At 63.6% G+C, this 17,490-nt stretch overlaps 5 protein-coding genes across 5 annotated transcripts; all 5 read right to left on the bottom strand.

Annotated features, from left to right (window-relative positions):
• Nucleotides 1-619: 619 nt before the first annotated feature.
• On the bottom strand, nt 620-1,879 carry LDBPK_050560 (hypothetical protein, conserved; the record flags this gene model as incomplete). Its single annotated transcript, XM_003858195.1, has 1 exon — nt 620-1,879. One exon carries the CDS (start codon nt 1,877-1,879, stop codon nt 620-622), a length of 1,260 nt encoding a protein of 419 aa, XP_003858243.1.
• Nucleotides 1,880-3,217: 1,338 nt separating this feature from the next.
• Nucleotides 3,218-4,165, bottom strand: LDBPK_050550 (protein kinase, putative; the record flags this gene model as incomplete). The annotated part of the gene is made up of 1 exon (XM_003858194.1): nt 3,218-4,165. The coding sequence occupies one exon, from the start codon at nt 4,163-4,165 to the stop codon at nt 3,218-3,220; it is 948 nt and encodes a 315-aa protein (XP_003858242.1).
• A 1,411-nt stretch (nt 4,166-5,576) lies between these two features.
• Nucleotides 5,577-5,981, bottom strand: LDBPK_050540 (hypothetical protein, conserved; the record flags this gene model as incomplete). The annotated part of the gene is made up of 1 exon (XM_003858193.1): nt 5,577-5,981. The coding sequence occupies one exon, from the start codon at nt 5,979-5,981 to the stop codon at nt 5,577-5,579; it is 405 nt and encodes a 134-aa protein (XP_003858241.1).
• Nucleotides 5,982-6,535: 554 nt separating this feature from the next.
• On the bottom strand, nt 6,536-12,829 carry LDBPK_050530 (kinetoplast-associated protein-like protein; the record flags this gene model as incomplete). The annotated part of the gene is made up of 1 exon (XM_003858192.1): nt 6,536-12,829. One exon carries the CDS (start codon nt 12,827-12,829, stop codon nt 6,536-6,538), a length of 6,294 nt encoding a protein of 2,097 aa, XP_003858240.1.
• An 809-nt stretch (nt 12,830-13,638) lies between these two features.
• On the bottom strand, nt 13,639-14,661 carry LDBPK_050520 (nuclear receptor binding factor-like protein; the record flags this gene model as incomplete). The annotated part of the gene is made up of 1 exon (XM_003858191.1): nt 13,639-14,661. The coding sequence occupies one exon, from the start codon at nt 14,659-14,661 to the stop codon at nt 13,639-13,641; it is 1,023 nt and encodes a 340-aa protein (XP_003858239.1).
• Between the last annotated feature and the right edge of the window lie 2,829 nt (nt 14,662-17,490).

The raw sequence follows: 17,490 nt of genomic DNA, 5'->3' as shown, positions 1-17,490 counted from the left end.
CACCACTCTGCGCCGGCGCGCATGTGTGGCCTGTGCGAAGACGGAAAGAACAGAGGGCGTGAAGGGGGAGGGGAGCGTTCCAGGTCTTATGCACTTGCGCACTCATGTGGCACCGTGCAACGCAGAGTCCGATACCTCCGCCTTCGGCCCCGGGCATCGTCGTTCCAACTTCCCCCTCAACAACTTCTCGTCAGGTGTACGCCATCATCCGTGGTCCACATTGTCTGATCGTTGATCGACTTCAGCTCACAAGGTCAGCGACACGCACGCACCCCTTGCACGCTTGAGCTTCGTCCCCCCACACGCGACATCAGCGTTGACTTCACCCGTAAGACGGTGGAACGACACGATCGGATGCCGATAGTGTGTGTAAGTGAGGGGTGCGTGTGCGGCGGCGGTGGAGAGAGGGCAAGACGCCAGCGGTAGCAGGCGATGCACGCCGACGGAGACGCACAGACAGATGGAAGGAGCACGGTGAAGGTGCACTTGCGTCCGTTTACCGCTTTCTGAGCCCCTCCTCTCACACAGCTTCCTGTGCACGACGACGCGCCCGCGCCTGCATGCCTGCGCCCCTCCACCGTCCCACGCGCTCGTCGACGTGTGTGTACGTGTGCATCCGCTACTTCCTCATCTGCACCTCCCTCGATGATAGCTGAACGGCGTACCTTTGTTCCGCCGCATCCGCGCCGTTGCCGCTGCCGTTCTTGACGCCCTCAGCGTGTGTTGCACCGCGACGCATGAAAAGCAGGCACACGTACAGGGCGGACATCAGCAGTAGCACCATGTACACCTTGAGGCCCTCTTTCTTCTGCGCAGCTGGGGCACCAGCTCGACTCGCTGCGCCACCCAGGTCGAACTTCATAATCAGGTCCTCATAGCTGCTGGCGCCGGCAGCACGATGAGCGGGGAGCGGCTGCATTGCTGCAGCTCCCTCGTGCCCACGCGGCTTGCTATTCGGTGTGTTGGAAGACGGCGAGGAGCTGTTGCGCACACTGCCGCCGGCCGCGCTGCGTGGTGTGGCGGACTCGCGACGCATCGTATTGATCTCCTCACGAAGGGCACGCAGCTCATCAGCGGGCTTGCGTCGGAAGACGGAGGAGGTGCTGCCTAGGTGGTCTGCACCGTCGCCACCGTTGTAAACCCGCGGGGATGGGTCCAAAGCAGGCCGGCTACGGCCAGGGTGGGTGACGTCGTGGACGCTGCGGCCTTGCCGCTCCGACGCCGTCGGCAGAACGAGGCAGGCCTCGGGCGGAACGACAACCTTCGTGGCCTCGTTGCCGCCACTCGGAGCCGGGTCACTGGGCTGCAGCACCACGTTCTCCATGTACACTTTCAGGTTGATCCCGGCCTGAACGCCGAGGTGTGCCCGCGGGATAGCACCGGAGGCAACGAGGGACCACATATTTTTCACCACCTCCGTCAGCTGCGCCGCGTCGGCGACACTGTTCGATATCTGCTGAAAGGCGAGCGGCTCCGACTTGATCATCACGTACTCGATGGCGAAGCGCTCCTGATACGCTGGGCCGCCGGGCGTGGCGCTCGAGGCCCGCGATGTGCGCGTTGTCGTCGGCGCGGTCTGCCGGCTCACGCCCGTCGGGGAAATCTCCCCAGCGCCGCCGCCGTGACTCTCGCGAAGGCTGAACGTGATCGTTGTCGTCTGATTCGAGCTCGGCGTTGCGGCCCCGGTGGCGTCGGCAAGGAGAAGTGCGCCGTAGCGTGGCAGTGCATGGAACAGGTGCGGCGCCGTGCACTTGACCTTGAAGATGACGCTCGTGTTCGGCTCGAGCGGCGCGTCCTGCGCGTTCCACCGCACCTTGAGTACGTTATCCCGTGGTTCGCGCGGGAAGTACAACGCATTGCAGGAGGCGATAAGAACCATTGGGGCGCGGACGCGACTGAGCAGCAACAGATGACGCTAACAGCGACACGGTCGATATATGCGCGTGCCTGCGCTTGCGTGTATCGAGCAGGGAAAACGAAACGAGGAAGGGGAGGCAGTGAGCAGCGAGAGCGGGGTGATCGATGAGGCAGGAGGATGGGTGGTGGTCGTGTGGTGGTGATGGCGGCAGCGGCAGTGGTGATGGATGGATGACGCTGTGCAGCGGAGTGCGAAAGTAAGACGGAGGGATGGGGATGGTAAAGAGCGTAGTCCGTGCAGGAGACCAAGCGAGGAACATGCAGCCAGAACGAAAAGCGGCGTGCTGGCGAGAGAGGGCGGCAGTGGCAGTGGCAGTGATGGCCGTTGCGAAGAGCTTGCTCCTTCGGCCCCGACGAGGAACCGCAAACAGTAGGTAGACCCGGTACCCAAACGCGCGTCTCTCTCACACCCTCTCCCCGCCTCCCTTCCTCTGCCTCGCTCCCTCCCTCATCATACGACGGCGGACTGGACCGGAGCCGCCCGTGAAGATCGCCGCCGTCGCTCTCAAAAACGCAATAAGAGAGAGAAAGAGCAGCGAAGGAAGGGAAGGGTGGTGACGAGGACCGAGCATGCGTCCTGGCGCGCTTCATCTCTGCGTATCGGTAGGCTTTGGCGTCTCCGCCCCCACCTCCGCCTCCCCTTTTCAGCTCCTGTCGCGAGTTGTGTGCGTCGTCGTTCGCGATCTCAGCGTCACCGGCAACCGCACCCTCCAACACAAGGGTAGTACGAGAAGATGCTCCGCGGCGGAGGCGCGTGTGTGTGCCTACCGAGCGACAAGGGAGATTGGGAGGGGAGGTAGGAGGTAGGAGAGAGGAGGACAAGTTCTACGCCCCTGCACGCGCGCCGCCTCCCTCCCCCCACTCACCCCCCAAAACAAGAGGAATGGCGCTAAAGAGCTCTATAGAAATGGTAATGATGAGCCCGTCATACGAAAGGGCGCGCCCGCCTTGGCAGGAGGGGAGGGGAAGGGAGGGGAGAGATAAACGGGCAGCCGCGCAACGGACCTCGTCTGTGTACAAACACACACAGACCGCCCCTCCCCTCCTTCCCTCTCTCCCCAAACACACAGAGAAGCGTGAGAGGCCTTGCGACGCGCTCTACGACACGAGCGAAAAGAACTGAACCGCCGTCTGTGTCGTCTTCGCTTCACCGCCTACGCCTCTGCGACCTTCGCCCTCTGCCCTCCCCCTGCCCTCGCGAACACAAGTGCTGCTGCACTCTCTACCTCAGCTAGAAGGCTTCTCAGATGCCGAAGTCATGGCAGCCACCCCAACCACAACTACAGCGGCAGTGCTGCTGCTACGGCTGCTGCTGTTGCAACCGAGCTTCGCACTCGTCTCGCACGTCGTCAAAAAAGGGGTGCTGCATCGCCTGCAACGCGGTAATACGGCGCTGTGGGTCGTACCGCAGCATCGCCTTCAGCAACGCTATCCCCTCCGGATCTAGGGTAGGTATGTGCTTCTCCAGCGACGTCGGCACCCAGCTTGGAAACTCGGCGTTGTAGTGCGGCAGCCGCGACACGCCAGGCCACACGCGTTCGTTCGGCGTCCCCATAATACCGAAGATGGTGATGAGCTGCGAGTACTCGCCCTCGCCACGGAACAGAGCGCGGCGCAGTGCCAGCTCGGCCATGACGCACCCCATAGACCACATATCCACGGAGGGCAGGTAGTAGCGATCGCCGAGCAGCACCTCTGGCGCACGGTAGTAGAGCGTGGCGATGCGATAGGTGTAGCTCTGCAGGGCAAGGCCGAAGGCACGCCCCATACCAAAGTCGGCGAGCTTCACTGTCTGCTCGTCGGCGCTCACAAGAATGTTTCCGGGCTTGATGTCGCGATGCACGACGCGGCGGCTGTGGCAGGCGTGCAGGGCGCTCAGAAGCTGGTACATCATGTGTTTCAGCTTCCTGCCCACGATAGGGGTCTGCCGGGTCGACAGAACGCTACGCAGGTCCTTCTCCATGCGCTCGAATACGATACAGAGCTTCTTCTCCTCCGTGAAGAGGTCCAGCAGCCGCACCACGTTTGGGTGGCGTATCTCCTTCAAGAGTGATACCTCGCGAATCGAGGAGACGGAGAGGCCCTCCTCGCCGGAGTTCCACTGACTCGTCTTCACGGCGACGGTGCCGCCCTCGACGACATCGGTGCACAGAAACACCTTGCCATAGGACCCCTCGCCCACCTTGTGCTGGCGTTGGTAGCGCTGGAAGCCTGTCGGCCGCGCCGGCGTGGGGTCGCTGCTCCGCATGGCCTCTGCGGACGCGCGAAGGATCGACGGTGCCACCGCAACGTGCATGGAGTGGACTCGGTGGTGATGACAGTCGTAGTGGCTAAGAGATGACCACCAGAAGAGGGCAGGCGAGAAGGGGCGGGGCCGGGAGGAGGCTGGGTGAGGAAGGCGAACAAGACGAACCCGCCCAACGCGCCACGCTCGCAGACCGCTGAGATATCTGTCTGTCCCTGTCTGTCTCTATCTCGTCGTCGGCTCACCAGTGCAAGCCGTCGATCTCTCTGCCTTTCTCTTTCTATGTGTACGTATGCGACTCTCTCGCTCGTGTTCTCCCTCGCCGTGCGCCTGCGCGTGTGCGGGTGCGTGCAGAGGACGGTGGGCGGGGCCAGGAGAGGGGATGCTTGCTGCGAACGCGTCGACTACCCCCAACGGTTCTTTGGTCTTTGCCGCAGTGGATAGGACACGATAGGGACACCTCTCCCTCTTCTAGGCGGTGGTGACGCTCGATGGCTGCGGGGAAGGAGAGTGCGGGAGAGGCCTTGTGCGTATGTGTGTGCGAGATGGTCTCGCGCTGCACTGCGCGTAGGTTCGGTGCCGATGGATATGCGAGTGCGTATAGCGGATGGGGGAGGGGCCAAGGAGGTGGCGCGCGCGCTGACGCTGCGACTGCTGATGCGTCTCGAAAAGCACGCGAGCACCACCACACGTGCACGGTGATCGTCGTCGTCCCCGGGCACCGCAGCGCCACACCACCATCGTCATCCGCGTCAGCAGGCGTGGGTGGGTCACGCCATGGGCGAGACGCCGAGTACAAAAAGGAGGGTGCGAGGGAGGTAGAGGGAGAGATGAACGAATGAAGGGCACGTGAACGGAAATGAATGTGTGTCTCGTCCGTGGCCGAGCATGCAAGCGCGCAACTGCGCGCGGAGAGGGTGGGGGTGAGGGGGAGGGGGTGTCGGGAAGGGCTGACCTCCTCCTTCCTGCCCACCCACACTCACACCCTACCACGCGCCCAAGACCACACCTCGCGAACGCGCTCACTTCACGCGGCGCGGCGCTCACGAGGAAAGCAAGGGAGGAGACGCATGCGGAGGTGTGCATGCAAGTTTCGCTCAACGAGGTCCACCACACGCAGTGCGTAGAGATGGAGGAGCGCATAAGTGCCTGTGTCTGGGTCGACTTCACACGCGAACGTGCACACGGGCAGCATCGTCGCCACCCCTTTTCCACCGTTGTCCTGTGCTCCTTGGCAGTGCGCACAGCGATGCCGAGGTTCGCTAACAGCAGCATCCACTGGAACCGTGCTCATCGCAGCGTGAGACATGAGCGATCAACACAGCTGTAGAGTGTAGAGGTGATGTGTAGGCATAGGACAGACTTGCCGCCGCACACAGCCATGTCGTGCTTTCGATCTCGTACGCACACCGTCTTACACCGGCAGGAGAGAGATGGAGACGATCTGCGCACCCCGGATGAGTCGCACACTCTCTTCCGCATCGTCACCACCAGCAGCGTCGAGGCGAGCGCGCTTGCGGGGCTGCTGCTGCTGCCGGCCATTTCCAGTGCTGCTGTCCAGCCTAGTTGCGCCTGTGCTTGACCAGTGCTGCAACATCACGTTGCAGAGGTCATCGACGCTCAGCAAGGTGCCACGCACCACTGCACCGTCGTCGTCGTCGACTGGCAGGAGCGAGATGGCAACGCGCTTGTGGATGTGCTCTGCAAGATACTTGAACGGGTCCGTCGGGGCGCTGCTCGAGCTGGCGCCGACTCCAGGCGCCTTCGCGACGCTGTTGCTGGGGACCACACCCGCATCGCCTCCGGCAGAGGAGTCCATGCTGAACTCTTTCCGGTAGAGAAGGCAAGAGAAGAGAAAGGCGGAAAGCTGTGAAGAGTTCCTCGGATGTGTGCGTATCTGTGCCGCTGGTTGAGAAAGCTTCTCCTCACGCGTGGGGCGTAGCTGTCAAGAGAGGGAGGGGAGAGGGGGGAAGGGATGTAGGGCACACAAGTGCATCTGTGCTCGCGCGGCGTCAGCAGAGCGTCTGCGTGCTTCGGCCACCGTTTCTCCTGCCTCGAGTGCAGGTGCGAATGCGCGCGTCACGCGGCGCCGAGAGCCCCTCCAGAGAGGGTTGGGTCCCACCCACCCCTCCCGTGCATCCGATGTTCCTTCTGCAGCTTCTCTATCATTTGGTGCGGCTCCCGGGGTGGCGTCGCGTGTTTCGCCGAAGAGTCGGGAGGTAACGGATGTGCTGGTGGGCGAAGGCGAGAGAGGCGAGGTGCCACGGTGAGGTCCAGCGGAAGTCGACTGAAGGAGAACGACGTGACCGAGTGTGCGGGTGCGGCTGTGCTTACGACAGTGCGGAGAGAGAGATGATGGGAGGGAGGGAGATGCTACTGCGTGCCATTCGGTGCGGCTCCCGGCGGTGCTGCTTGCAGACAGGCGGTCCAGAGCCAGCCCACCGTGTCCCCGACCAGGTCATGCAGCACGTTCGACAGGCACTGCTCCAGCACCAGATGCAGCAGTCCGGCGCGACGCACGTGAATGGCTGTGGCTGCCGACAGCAGGTGGTTTTTGTGCGATGGAAGGAGGTGGGAGGATGCGAAGAGGGACCGGGGCCGCGTCGGTGGCGCAAACACGCTCGCCGACGCTGCGTCGAGGTTGCCGAAGCTGGCGACATCCTCGTTTCTCACGCTGCCGCGGTGACCGAAGATGTTGTGCTCGCCAAGCGCGGCGGGGGCGCAGAGAGGGTCGACGCGGTCACGCGGCCCGTTGGTCGCTAGCTCGACGTAGTAGGAGGTCAGCCGCGCCACATCGCGCGGCTGCAGCTCTTGCGTGAAGAGCGCCGGCACATCGACGCCCTCGAGGGCGTCGATGTGGATGCGTCGCGCAGTGCGCAGGTGATCTTGGTTCGACTGGCCCTCACCTTGGCCGAGCAGCACGCGGCGGGAGGCGTAGTCGATGAAGTCGCGCGCGACCCGCTCCGCCACGCCGCGCAGCGCGGTGGCCCAGTCCGCTGGCAGCTTGTCGCGCACCCCAACCTGCTGCTGCGCTGGATTCGCTGCGAGCGCGCCTTTAACGCCACCACCAGTCGTCGGCTGAGAGGCGGACCCCATCGATGACGACGACCGCGGTGACAGGGGCTGGGACCCCAGATCTGTGGGCCCGCCACTCATGCCCGTATCCTTGACGTCCCCGCTCGCGTGCGCAAAATCGCCCACAGCGCTCGAGGCGGTAGGCTCAGGCATGCTCAAGTCGCCGCCGCCGCTGCGGCAACGTGCGGTTGGTGGCACGAGTTGAACATTGACGCCCTCGTCGTCCCCTGCCGCGCCTGCCCCGCCGATGGTACCCGTCGGAAATCCACCTCCATCACCACCGCCGCCCAGCGACGGGAGCGGCGCGTCCGGGCTGTCCATCATCGCTGAGGCAGCTCCACCGCCTGGGGTCAACTTCTGCGACCCGCTCTCTCCCACGAGCACACCGCCACCCGATGTGCTGCCATCGCCCCTGGCGCTGCTCCCGTCTCCCTTCTCCGCCTTCTCCATGCGGCGGCGCGCGCGTCGATTCTCCAGTGTGGCTGCACGCACGAGCCCCACCGACAGAACAAGCTCCACGGCACGGGCCGAAAGCGTGGTGGTGGGGCCAACCTCCATCACATGCGCTGCGGCCGCTTCCGACGTCAAGTAACGCGCCGCGACGAGCGCCAGCTCGCGACTGGTGAGGTAGCGGTTTTGTTGATGCGCCGCCGCCTTCTTCTCTGCCTCTTGCTGCCGCAGCCGAGCCACGAAGTCGTTTGGTGCCGCCACGGCGGAGACGAGGGTAGACAGGCTTGCGAGCGGCGCATGCGAACCAGCGATGCCTTCCACGGCCACCGCGGCAGCGGCCGGCGAAAGCGACCGATTAACACGCAGGGTGGCTTCCCGAGCGTCGCCACTCGTGAAGCCTGAGCCCATCTCCGCGATGCTGGCCCTCTTCTCGGTATGTGCATCGACATCCCCGGCGCAAGCGGATGAGGACGTCCCACCACCGCTGCCATTGTCACTGCTCTTGCCTTCCGCCGTGCCCTGCTCGTGGCTCTGAGCGATGGCGAAAAGAAACGGTGGTGCCGCTGCGTGGTCGACCTTGACGGCGTCGTGAGACTCCTGGTGATCGCTGTCGGTGTTCGGCACTGCCGACTGCCCCCGAAAGTCGAAGAGAAGAGACGCGTCGTGAACCGCGCGCTGCACCAGAGAGTCTGCCACCGCCGCCACAGCGTCTGCCGTGAGTGTATCATAGGCAGCGATACGCACTCCAGCGCGCTGCTCGGCTGCGCCATGTGGCGGTGGCGGTGCGTCTAGCTGAAAAGCGCGCAAGTCCTCTGTGATTCCCATGACTCTGTGGTCCATTGCGACCACCGCGGACAGCATTCCATCTGCGTCGGAGGCGGCCTCGTGGTCGCCGGTCCCAGTGCTCTCTGGAAGCTGCCGTCTTGCTCGGCTATTCTCCGATAACGAGGGCCGATCAGCCAATGCAGCGACCGTTGTAGTGCCCGTCGCATCTTCACTGTCGGCAGGCGTGCTTGCCTCGCCGCCATCGTGGGGTACGCCGCCGTTGCCGCCGTGCTGCTGGCACAGTAGCGGAGACAAAACACCGTGGTGCAGCAGATTGAGCGGGCGTGGCGCCCCCGGGGCGGTGAGGGAGCTGCAGGCCGCGTCGTCGTCGTCGGCCGAGGATGCCGTGGAGAAGCAGTGCAGCGGTGACGACGCCGTTGCAGTCGCGCCAGCGGAGCCGCGAGCGCAGCCTCTTCTTCCGTCCGTTACTGAAGCTGTCGAAGTGGAGGAGGTGCTGACGATGGCGACGTCCATTGATGGTATCAAGAGAGGTGAGACGATGCGCCGGTGTGGGGCGCACCTGTCCACGTCCGAGACCTCAGCCGGAGACGCCGTGACGTTGCCGGCCCCGCCAATAACCACGCCAGCCTCCGCACAGTCCTTGGGCTCGCCCCCCGTGTACTGCACTTGTGGCACACGGTCGCCTGCAGCATCACGGACCACGAGGGCGAGCGGTAGCTCCAGAGGCTTCGGCTGCGGCTCCCACGGTGGGGAGCACCCAAGGGTTGAGTGCGAGCTGCCATGGCCAATCGACACGAAGGACGCGTCGGAGCCGTTGGGCAGGGGCTTGCAGTGCTCCCTCGCCCTCTGCCCTGCGTGTGCTCGGCTTGCTATATCCTCGCTGATCGCGCCGACAGCACCAGCACCGCCCCTCTGCGCCTCCATGGCTGCATCACGGAGAACATCAGAGAGGAGGCCATCGACGACGTGCACGAAAACGGTGGGCGACAGAAGCCCTAAGCCCTCGACCGCATGGCCTTGCAGCACGCCAGTTGTGACAGCCCTCGGAGTCGCATCCGCAGAGACGGATTCCACGAAGAAAGACGACGGGCCGGCAGAAGACGACGGCGAGAGAGAGAGTGACGCTGTAGCGGCCACGGCTCCCGGTGCTGCTGTGTCTACGTTAGCCTTGTCAGGGCTGTCGACGCCGTCCCCCTGCCTCTTGTCTGCGCGAGCGTTCGGCTCTTCAGCGGCGTCATCGGCAGACGGGTGGTGGTGCTGGTACTGCTGTCCGTCCTCCATGACAGCGCTCGCTGCTCCCTCTTCCCCTTCTGGTAAGGCAGCCGGCGGTGACGCTTCGGCAAGACGATCGTTAGCGACGGCTGCCGTGCGTGCCGCCGCGGCGGTGGCGGCAGCGTCGTGCAGGAATTCGAGCAGCAGAGCTTCACTTAACTCGCAAATCCGAAAATACTGCGCAGCCGCTTGCATACGCTGCTGCTGCTGCTGCTGCTGCTCCTTCGCGACAGCCACAGCTTCGACCTCCATGCGCTTGCGGACCTGTGCGGCTGCTTCCTCCTCGCGCAGTCTCGCCAGTTCGTCAAGCGCGTCGCCGTACGTGTCATCTCGCGCCGACGCCTCTTCCCCTTCGACCCTCTCGCGCCGTTGCATCTGCAACTCCTCCAGAGCGGCCGCTTTTACTTGTTCGGATACCTGCTGTGCTGCCTCGGCTAGGCAGCCGTCCACAAGATTCTTGGAGAACTCGGCGACGGCGGAGCACAGCGTAACGGTCATCGCAGCTGCCTGCTGCTCCGCCTGCAAGCGCACGGCCTCCTGGATGGCCTTGGCACGCGCTGCTTCTTTGGATGCACTCATCTCCAACGTCAGACGGGCAGCAGCTGCCTCCTCCTCAGCACGGTGGCACGCGGCCTTTCCCTCGGCTGCAAGAGCTGCGAGACGCGTCGACTCAAGGCCAGCTCCGTGCTGCAGCTGCAGCCACTGCCACACCTCCTCTTCCGAAGCTGTCAGTGCAGCCCTGCCTTCGTCTTCGGTCCGTGCGACCGCGGCGCGTGCAGCCTCAGCCGCAGATGCCCTCTCCTGCGCCACAGCCTTCGCTTGAGCTGCGGCTTCTTCTGCCTTTCTCCGCCTGGCTGCCTCAACCGACGCTGCCTGCTCGGCCTCCATCGCTGCCGTGCTGATCCACTCACCAAGCACAGCATCCGCTGCTGCGCCGAAAGCCGCAACACCCTGCTCCGCTGCTTGCTGCCGCTCACGTAGGCAGGCCTGCGCGTCCGCGGCCTCTCTTGCTTGTGCGTCCTCCATCATTGCTAGCTCATCGCGCGATGGACGTTCGGGTGCACGCGTGCCCTTCGAGTAAGCCAACGGCGGAGCCGCTGCAACAGCATCCTTGATCCGATCGGACAGAAGTGACTCGGACAGACGGACGGCTTCCTGCCACTGCTGCTCCACGGAACGCCGCTCTGCAGCTTCGGTGTCTGCTGCAGCTTGCTGTTGCGCCTCGGCCGCACGACGCGCAGCAGCTTCTCGCTCCTTCTCTTCCTCTCTCTTGGCCGCCGCTGCTCGCGCGGCTGCCTCCTGACGCACCTGTTCCTCCTGCGCTCTCCGCCGAGACTCCGCCTCTGCTGCCGCAAGGGCAACGCGCTGGGCGCCGTCCCTCTCCGCTGCAACGTGCGAGATCCTCAAGCGGGCCTCATCGCCTTCGAGGGTGACACGGGCCCCTGCTTCAGCGGCCATGAATGACTGCACAGACTCCTGCGGCTCCTCAGCTCTGAGGCGCGCTGTGACTTCAGCCATCTTCATACGCTTCCGTGCCTCTGCCGCAGCGCTCTCCGTCGCTGTGCGCGCGGTAGCTTCTTCGTCCTCCACGTTCCTCATGGCTGCAGCCGCTTCGGCAGTCGCATCAGCAGCGGCGCATGCGCTCGCCTCTAACTCTTGTTCTGTTACCGGTGCTGCCGGATGCTGCTGGTGCTGTGGAAGAGGGCTTGCCCACGCCAGCAAGTCTTTTGCCACAGCGGCGTCGTCCACGTCGGGGATCGTCTTCTCTTGTTCTTCAGCGACATGGTGCGCCTCGTCGCCACTGCGGTGACCGGCCGAGAGCGGCGACGTCTCTTCAAGACCCGCCACCGCTGGGCTGCTTGTTGTAGCTGTGAACGCCTCCCCAACGCTCTTGGCCGGCACTGGCGCAAGAGAAGCGCCGACAGTGCGGGCTGCGGTGGCTGTCGCAACACTGCTCCCCTCCACACTCGCCGTCGCCGGCGACACCGCCTGTTGCCGCTGCTGCCATTCGTGAGGTAGCGCCATCGGGGCAGCCTCCGCCCACCTCTCCGGCTGCAGCTGCGGACGTGACAGCGCCGCTGTCGCTGTGGTGGGCGGGCGCAGGGCTATGGCGATGCGCTCCTCCTTGAAGTTCGCCCAGTGCCGCAGCCACCGGCGCTCCCATCGTTGCGCGATCTCACGACGCGTGTGCGCCTCCGCGAGCGCGATGGCAAAGACGATCGAGCTGATCTGCACAAGGTATCCGGGCACTGCCGACGCCGTGCTTGGCTGCAGCGCCACGGCACTGCAAACGCCAGCGCTGCCGCTGCTGGCGGCGTTAAAGATGCCGTTGCACACTGCCGTCGAAGCCTGTGCTGCGGCTGTAGATAGGCTCGTAGAGATGGACAGCGATGCCGCCCGGTCCACACGGACGTCATTGTGGCGGTGACGGTGACGGTGATGGTGATGATGATGCCTGCCTTCCGGTAGCCGTCCGTCGCGATGTGCAACGTGCGCCTCCTCGACGCCTCGCTGCTGAGGTTGATGCAAACTGTGGCTTGATTCCGCAGTCCACCCAGCTGCTCCCTCGTGGAATGCGACGTCTGCGTGACGGTGCACGCATGGCAATGGTGGCGCCGCCTTGGGTGAGCAAGCGAGCGACGGACGCGCCGCTGCTGTTGCTGCAGCAGCTTCTGCGTCCGCGGTAGTGGACGTAGCCAGAGGGAGAGCTGTCGCCTTGCATGCGCCGGAATTTGGTTGCTGGCACTGCTGCGCCGCCTTGAGGGCCTTGACACGGAGGTGAAGATCTGCCAGCTCAGCACGGCTCGCGCCGCGCTCCTTCAACGAGCGGAAGGTGCGAAGGAGTTTACGGGTTTCCTCGATCTCCTGCAGAAGTCGTGACGAGGAAGATGGTGGCGGCAGTGGCGTCGCTACCGCCACGGCGGCGACATTCGGGGCTTGTGCAGGGTCGATGGACACGCCATACGACCCTCGAGGCCGAGCCGCGGCCGATGATGATGACGGTTCTGCCGAAGACGACCCCACTGGATACTGCGCTGAGATCCTTAGAGGCTGCGAGCTGGGCAGCACCAATTTCGGTTGCATGGAGTCGGTAGGCGCTGGGTGGGGACGTCTACGTACGTAATACAACGTGAGAGAGAGAGAGATGTGGCGGTGGTAGTGATAAGGGGGAGCGTCGGCGCTTCCACCGACCGGATGCTGGGTGGCTGGTGACCGATCTATGACGACAACAAGAGAAGAGGCGGGCGGAAAGACGCAGAGGGAGAGAGGGAAGCCACACAACAGAAAAGACTACCTACGACGACGGCGATGACGCAGACAGACGGACAGACTGCCTCTACGGTGTCGCGCGCGTGATGTGTGTACTTAAATTTCTATATGCCTATACACATGTGTAGGTTTGTGCACGTGTTTGTGCGTGCGTGTGCAGCGAAAGCGGAGGAGGCCCATCAGCAGCCGAGGAAGAAGGGGGAGGAGGTGTAACTCGACGAGGGAGCGACATGGCGCGTGCTCTGGAACAACACGACAAAGGTGTGGGCTGGGCGCATCATTGCCCCAACCGCTCTCTTCATCTTTCTCTGCCCATCGCACCATCGCCCTCTCCGCCGCTGCGGTGCAGGACACCACGCGCACGTCATCTCGTCTACTCGAGTGCTTGAATGGACACACACACACACAGACCTATGGCCATCTTCCCCTGTGCGCCATACGGTGTACCTCATCCACCACAACCCCATCTGGGTCGGAGGAGCGCATCGTCGTCCTACTCGCCCACCACAGGTGCGACGCGCGCCGCGCCCGCAACATCGGGAGCAACACGTGTGTCTTTCGTTTCGACTTCGGGACAGGTGCGACATGAACACGCGCCAACACAACCGGTGGCGGCGCTGCTCTCAGGCCGCCATCTTCACGACGGCCTTGCGCCCGCCGTTGACGTACACGTCGTCCCAGACCTCCGGGAGCTTCTCCAGCGACGGTGCCGTTGCCATCGGGTAGGCGATGCCGGCCTCCTGCACGGCCCTCAGCACAAACTCCAGCTTTGCCTGACGCTCGCCGTAGGACATCGAGCTCAGGAACGTGGGGGCAAACAGGCCAGCCATGGTGACCTCGTTGTAGATGAGACTGGAGCCGGAGATGAACAGGCCGAAGCCGTTCTGCGCGCCGTACGTGACGACGTGCGCCATAGGGCCGACGCACTTGAGAAGCGAGTCGAAGTAGCGACCGCCGACGCCGTTGAGGTAGAGGGCGGCGCCGCGCTTGCCAACGGCGGCCTGCATTGCGCGCGACCCGGCCCCGTTGTACTCAAAGACGTCAGAGCCGTACTTCGCATGTCGCTGCTTCGCGTCTGCGAAGCGAGCACTCGGCGTGGCGGCGGTCAGCACCTTTACACCGTAGGCCTTGGCCAACGCCGAGACCGCTAGAGAGGTTAGGCTACTTCCGCCGTTCTGGATGACGATGTCGCCCTTCTGCAGCCGGGCATAGCCATCCAGCAGCTGCTGGGCTACGAGGAAGTTGGAGGCCGTTGCCGCCATCTCCGCTTGCCTCGGATCAATCTTATGCAGCTGCGACACCGGCACTGCGATGTTCGTCGCCCACGTGCCATGCAGCGGCGCCACCCACACCGTGTCGCCCTCCTTCACCGGCGAAGGCGTCGCTGCAGCAGCTGCCGGAGCACGCACCACTTTGCCCACACCTTCGCACCCGCCGATACGGGGAAAGGATGCCATGTTGACGCGCTTGCGGCCGAGCGCCGTGCCGTTCACGACAGCGGCGTCGACGCGATGCAAGGGCGCCGTTGCCATCTGCACCACCGCTTCCTCCTTACCAGGGGTGATGTCAAACATTTCGTAGGCTAGCACTTGGCTGATGGGGCCGCAGCGGGCGTAGCGCCAACCAGCGGAGGCCACCTTGGCCATGCTGCGCCTGCGGGAGAGAGAGAGAGACAGAGGGGAGTTGCTAAGAGAAAGTGGCGGTGGGGGTGGAGCTACTTGCGGCGTTCTGCTGCATGCACACACGCAGACCCACGTTCGCCACTCGTACTCGGACTCCGTCTCTGTGTGCCTGTGCGACCGCGACTCGGCACGTACTTAGCCGAGGACAAGGATGCGAAGACAGGCGTATGCGGAGATTGAGAAAGGCACGGAGTGACCACTGGTGGGGCCTGCTGCTACTACTACTAGTGCTACGAGAACTACTATAACGCCTGCCAGGCCTACAGTGGCTGCGAGTGTGTGTGTGGTTAGTGATGATACACGCCCCCACCCCGACACATACACATACACATACACACAGACAGAGACAGAAACAGAGACAGAGGGGGAAGGGAGGGAGGGGTGCCTACAGGCCGGTGCGCGTGTGAGCTCGCGCGCGTCCTAGCGCGCTTGCTTGGTAGGGGAGCGGAAAGACGAAGAGGGAGCCGCGCAGTCGATGGACGTTCCTCTGCACGCGGTCCGCTGACGACTCCGTACCCTCGACGGAGAGAGGTCGGATTGCCCTCTCTTTTCACTTCCCTATGCGTTCTTGCGTGTGTATATACTGCTACTGCTGCTCGACCAGGGGAGGAGGGGGGCTCGAAGAGGTGATGTCGATGCAGCGGTGGCGTGGCGCACGGATGGTGGTGGTTGGGGGAGGGGATGTCGGTAGGTGAACAACAACAACAGCAAAACGCCGCGTCACGTTCGTTGGTTGCTCGTGTGGTGCTGCGGTAGTGCGCGCGCGTGTGTGTGTATATGGGAGGAGACGTGGAGAGGAGAGGTGGCGAATCATAGTGTTCGATGGGTGCGGTGTATGCCGAAAGAGAGAGAGAGACAGCGGGACGAGTTGCTCCGTGCAGCCTCAGTGGGCCAGGTGGGAGGGGAGGGGGACGCTAACCTTCGTGGCAGCGGCCGGAGTATCTGCGTGATGGGTGGTGATGGATGCTGTTGGGCGCGGGACCCACACTATCCGGCACCCTCAGCGACAACGCTCATTAACAGGAGAGCCAATGGCTGGAGGGGAAAACGGTCTGTCGAATGGAGGGAGAGGCTCGCGCACCCATGTGCACGCGTGCCTTCGGACGCGCCTCTGCGCCGAGCACTGCACTGACAGCCACCGACACGCAGGTCCGGCCTCGGACGACGTGCGCTCGTTACTGATTCCTACACACACGCGTCTATGCGCACACTACTCTTTTCAGGTGGACCTTAGGGCACAACATAAACTATGAACGACGACAGCGGAAAGAGCGCGTGCGCTGCGCGAGTCGAGAAACCATCGCCGCCTCCTCCCATCTTACTCACGCACACACGCGCATCTTCCGCTCAAAGCCTCCACATCCCTCGGCTACGCTGCTCCAAACCCCACCACCACCACCACCACCATCACTGCACCGTGATACGTCTCTCTCGCTCGACACATCGACACGCACGCTCCACAAAACCCAGCAGGGAGGGCGAGAGAGAGAGCGACACAGAGGGTGGCAACGGTGATGGAGCACCCATGCACAGGAGCCACCAAGTGGGTGGTGGTGATGATGGTCGAAAGCGGGTAGGGCAGAGGGACCCAAACAGCGAAGAAAGAAGGATGGGAGAAGGGTTGCGGCGTTGACGTCGCCAGCGCAACGATCAAAAGACTGACCCCTCTTCGATTTCGCCTTACTATCTTATCCACTCGTGAGCGAAACAACACGAGGAAGAGGGGATGCATACGCGGGCGAGAAGACCATACAGGCCACTGCGGGACATCATCCTTGTCATCCGCAGCATCACCCCCCCCCCGACACACACAGACACGAAGAAGGGTCAAGCGCACGCACACTTGAGAGAGGTCCTCCAAGGGTGTGCGAGGGGAACGGGAGAGGGAGGGAGGCGAAAGCGGGGCATCCGCCGGCGCACATGTCGAGAAAGAGGGGGAGGGTAAGCATATGTGTGTGCGATGCTGCCATGAGGTTGCCGCCATCACATGCCACGCTCTTACCGTCGACAAGCGCCACCAAACGCCCCCCAACCCCTTTGATTCCCGCTCCCTTCGCACCTTCTTGAACGGCCATCACCCAGCCTATCTCCATACCCGTCCGTTCCGCCTCGCGTGCCGGGGAGGGGAAGGAGGAGGAAGAGGAGGAGGGAGAGAGTGGACGGGGCGGTTGCGGCCCGCTCTTTTCGTCCTTTTCCTGGCCCACAAACACACACGGCGACCAGCCGCATCCTCCGACCAAACACACGGAAAAACAACACACACACCTAAAGAGGAGAGACTAAACCCCCTGCGCACCCCTGCCCCCCCCCCCCCCCCCCCCGTTTACCGGCGACGCCGCGCTCGTTCCAGCTTCACCGTTGGGCAGCACGGCACACACACACACACGCACACAGCGGCTCCTCTCTCACGCTACTCCGCCTTTTCCGATTTGCGAAACCTTCCGCAACAGCAAGCGCACCAGTAAACCCCAGCGAAGCGGTCGGACACCTTCGCCGTAACCCTAAGAACCGCTCATTGCACTGCCACGCACACTCCAGCATGCAAGCCCACGGCCGCCCGCGCTTAGACGGCACGCTTGCACGAGTACAGCAGGTTCTTGAGCGCCTTGATCTCCTTCTCCGTCTTGATCGCGTTCATCTTCGACTGGTAGTGCTGCAGGAACAGGTGCGTGTGCTGCTTCAGCATCTCCTCCACCTCCGCGTTCAGGATCGGGTGGTTCAGCGTGAAGAAGCGGATCACGTAGTTCAGCTGCTGCACGTACATGTAGAAGAACTTGTTCGTCGCTGTCCCGT

This window comes from Leishmania donovani, chromosome 5, assembly GCF_000227135.1.
Source record: "Leishmania donovani BPK282A1 complete genome, chromosome 5".
NCBI classification, from domain to species: Eukaryota; Euglenozoa; class Kinetoplastea; order Trypanosomatida; family Trypanosomatidae; genus Leishmania; species Leishmania donovani.
This window is presented reverse-complemented; position numbering and strand designations above follow the sequence as displayed.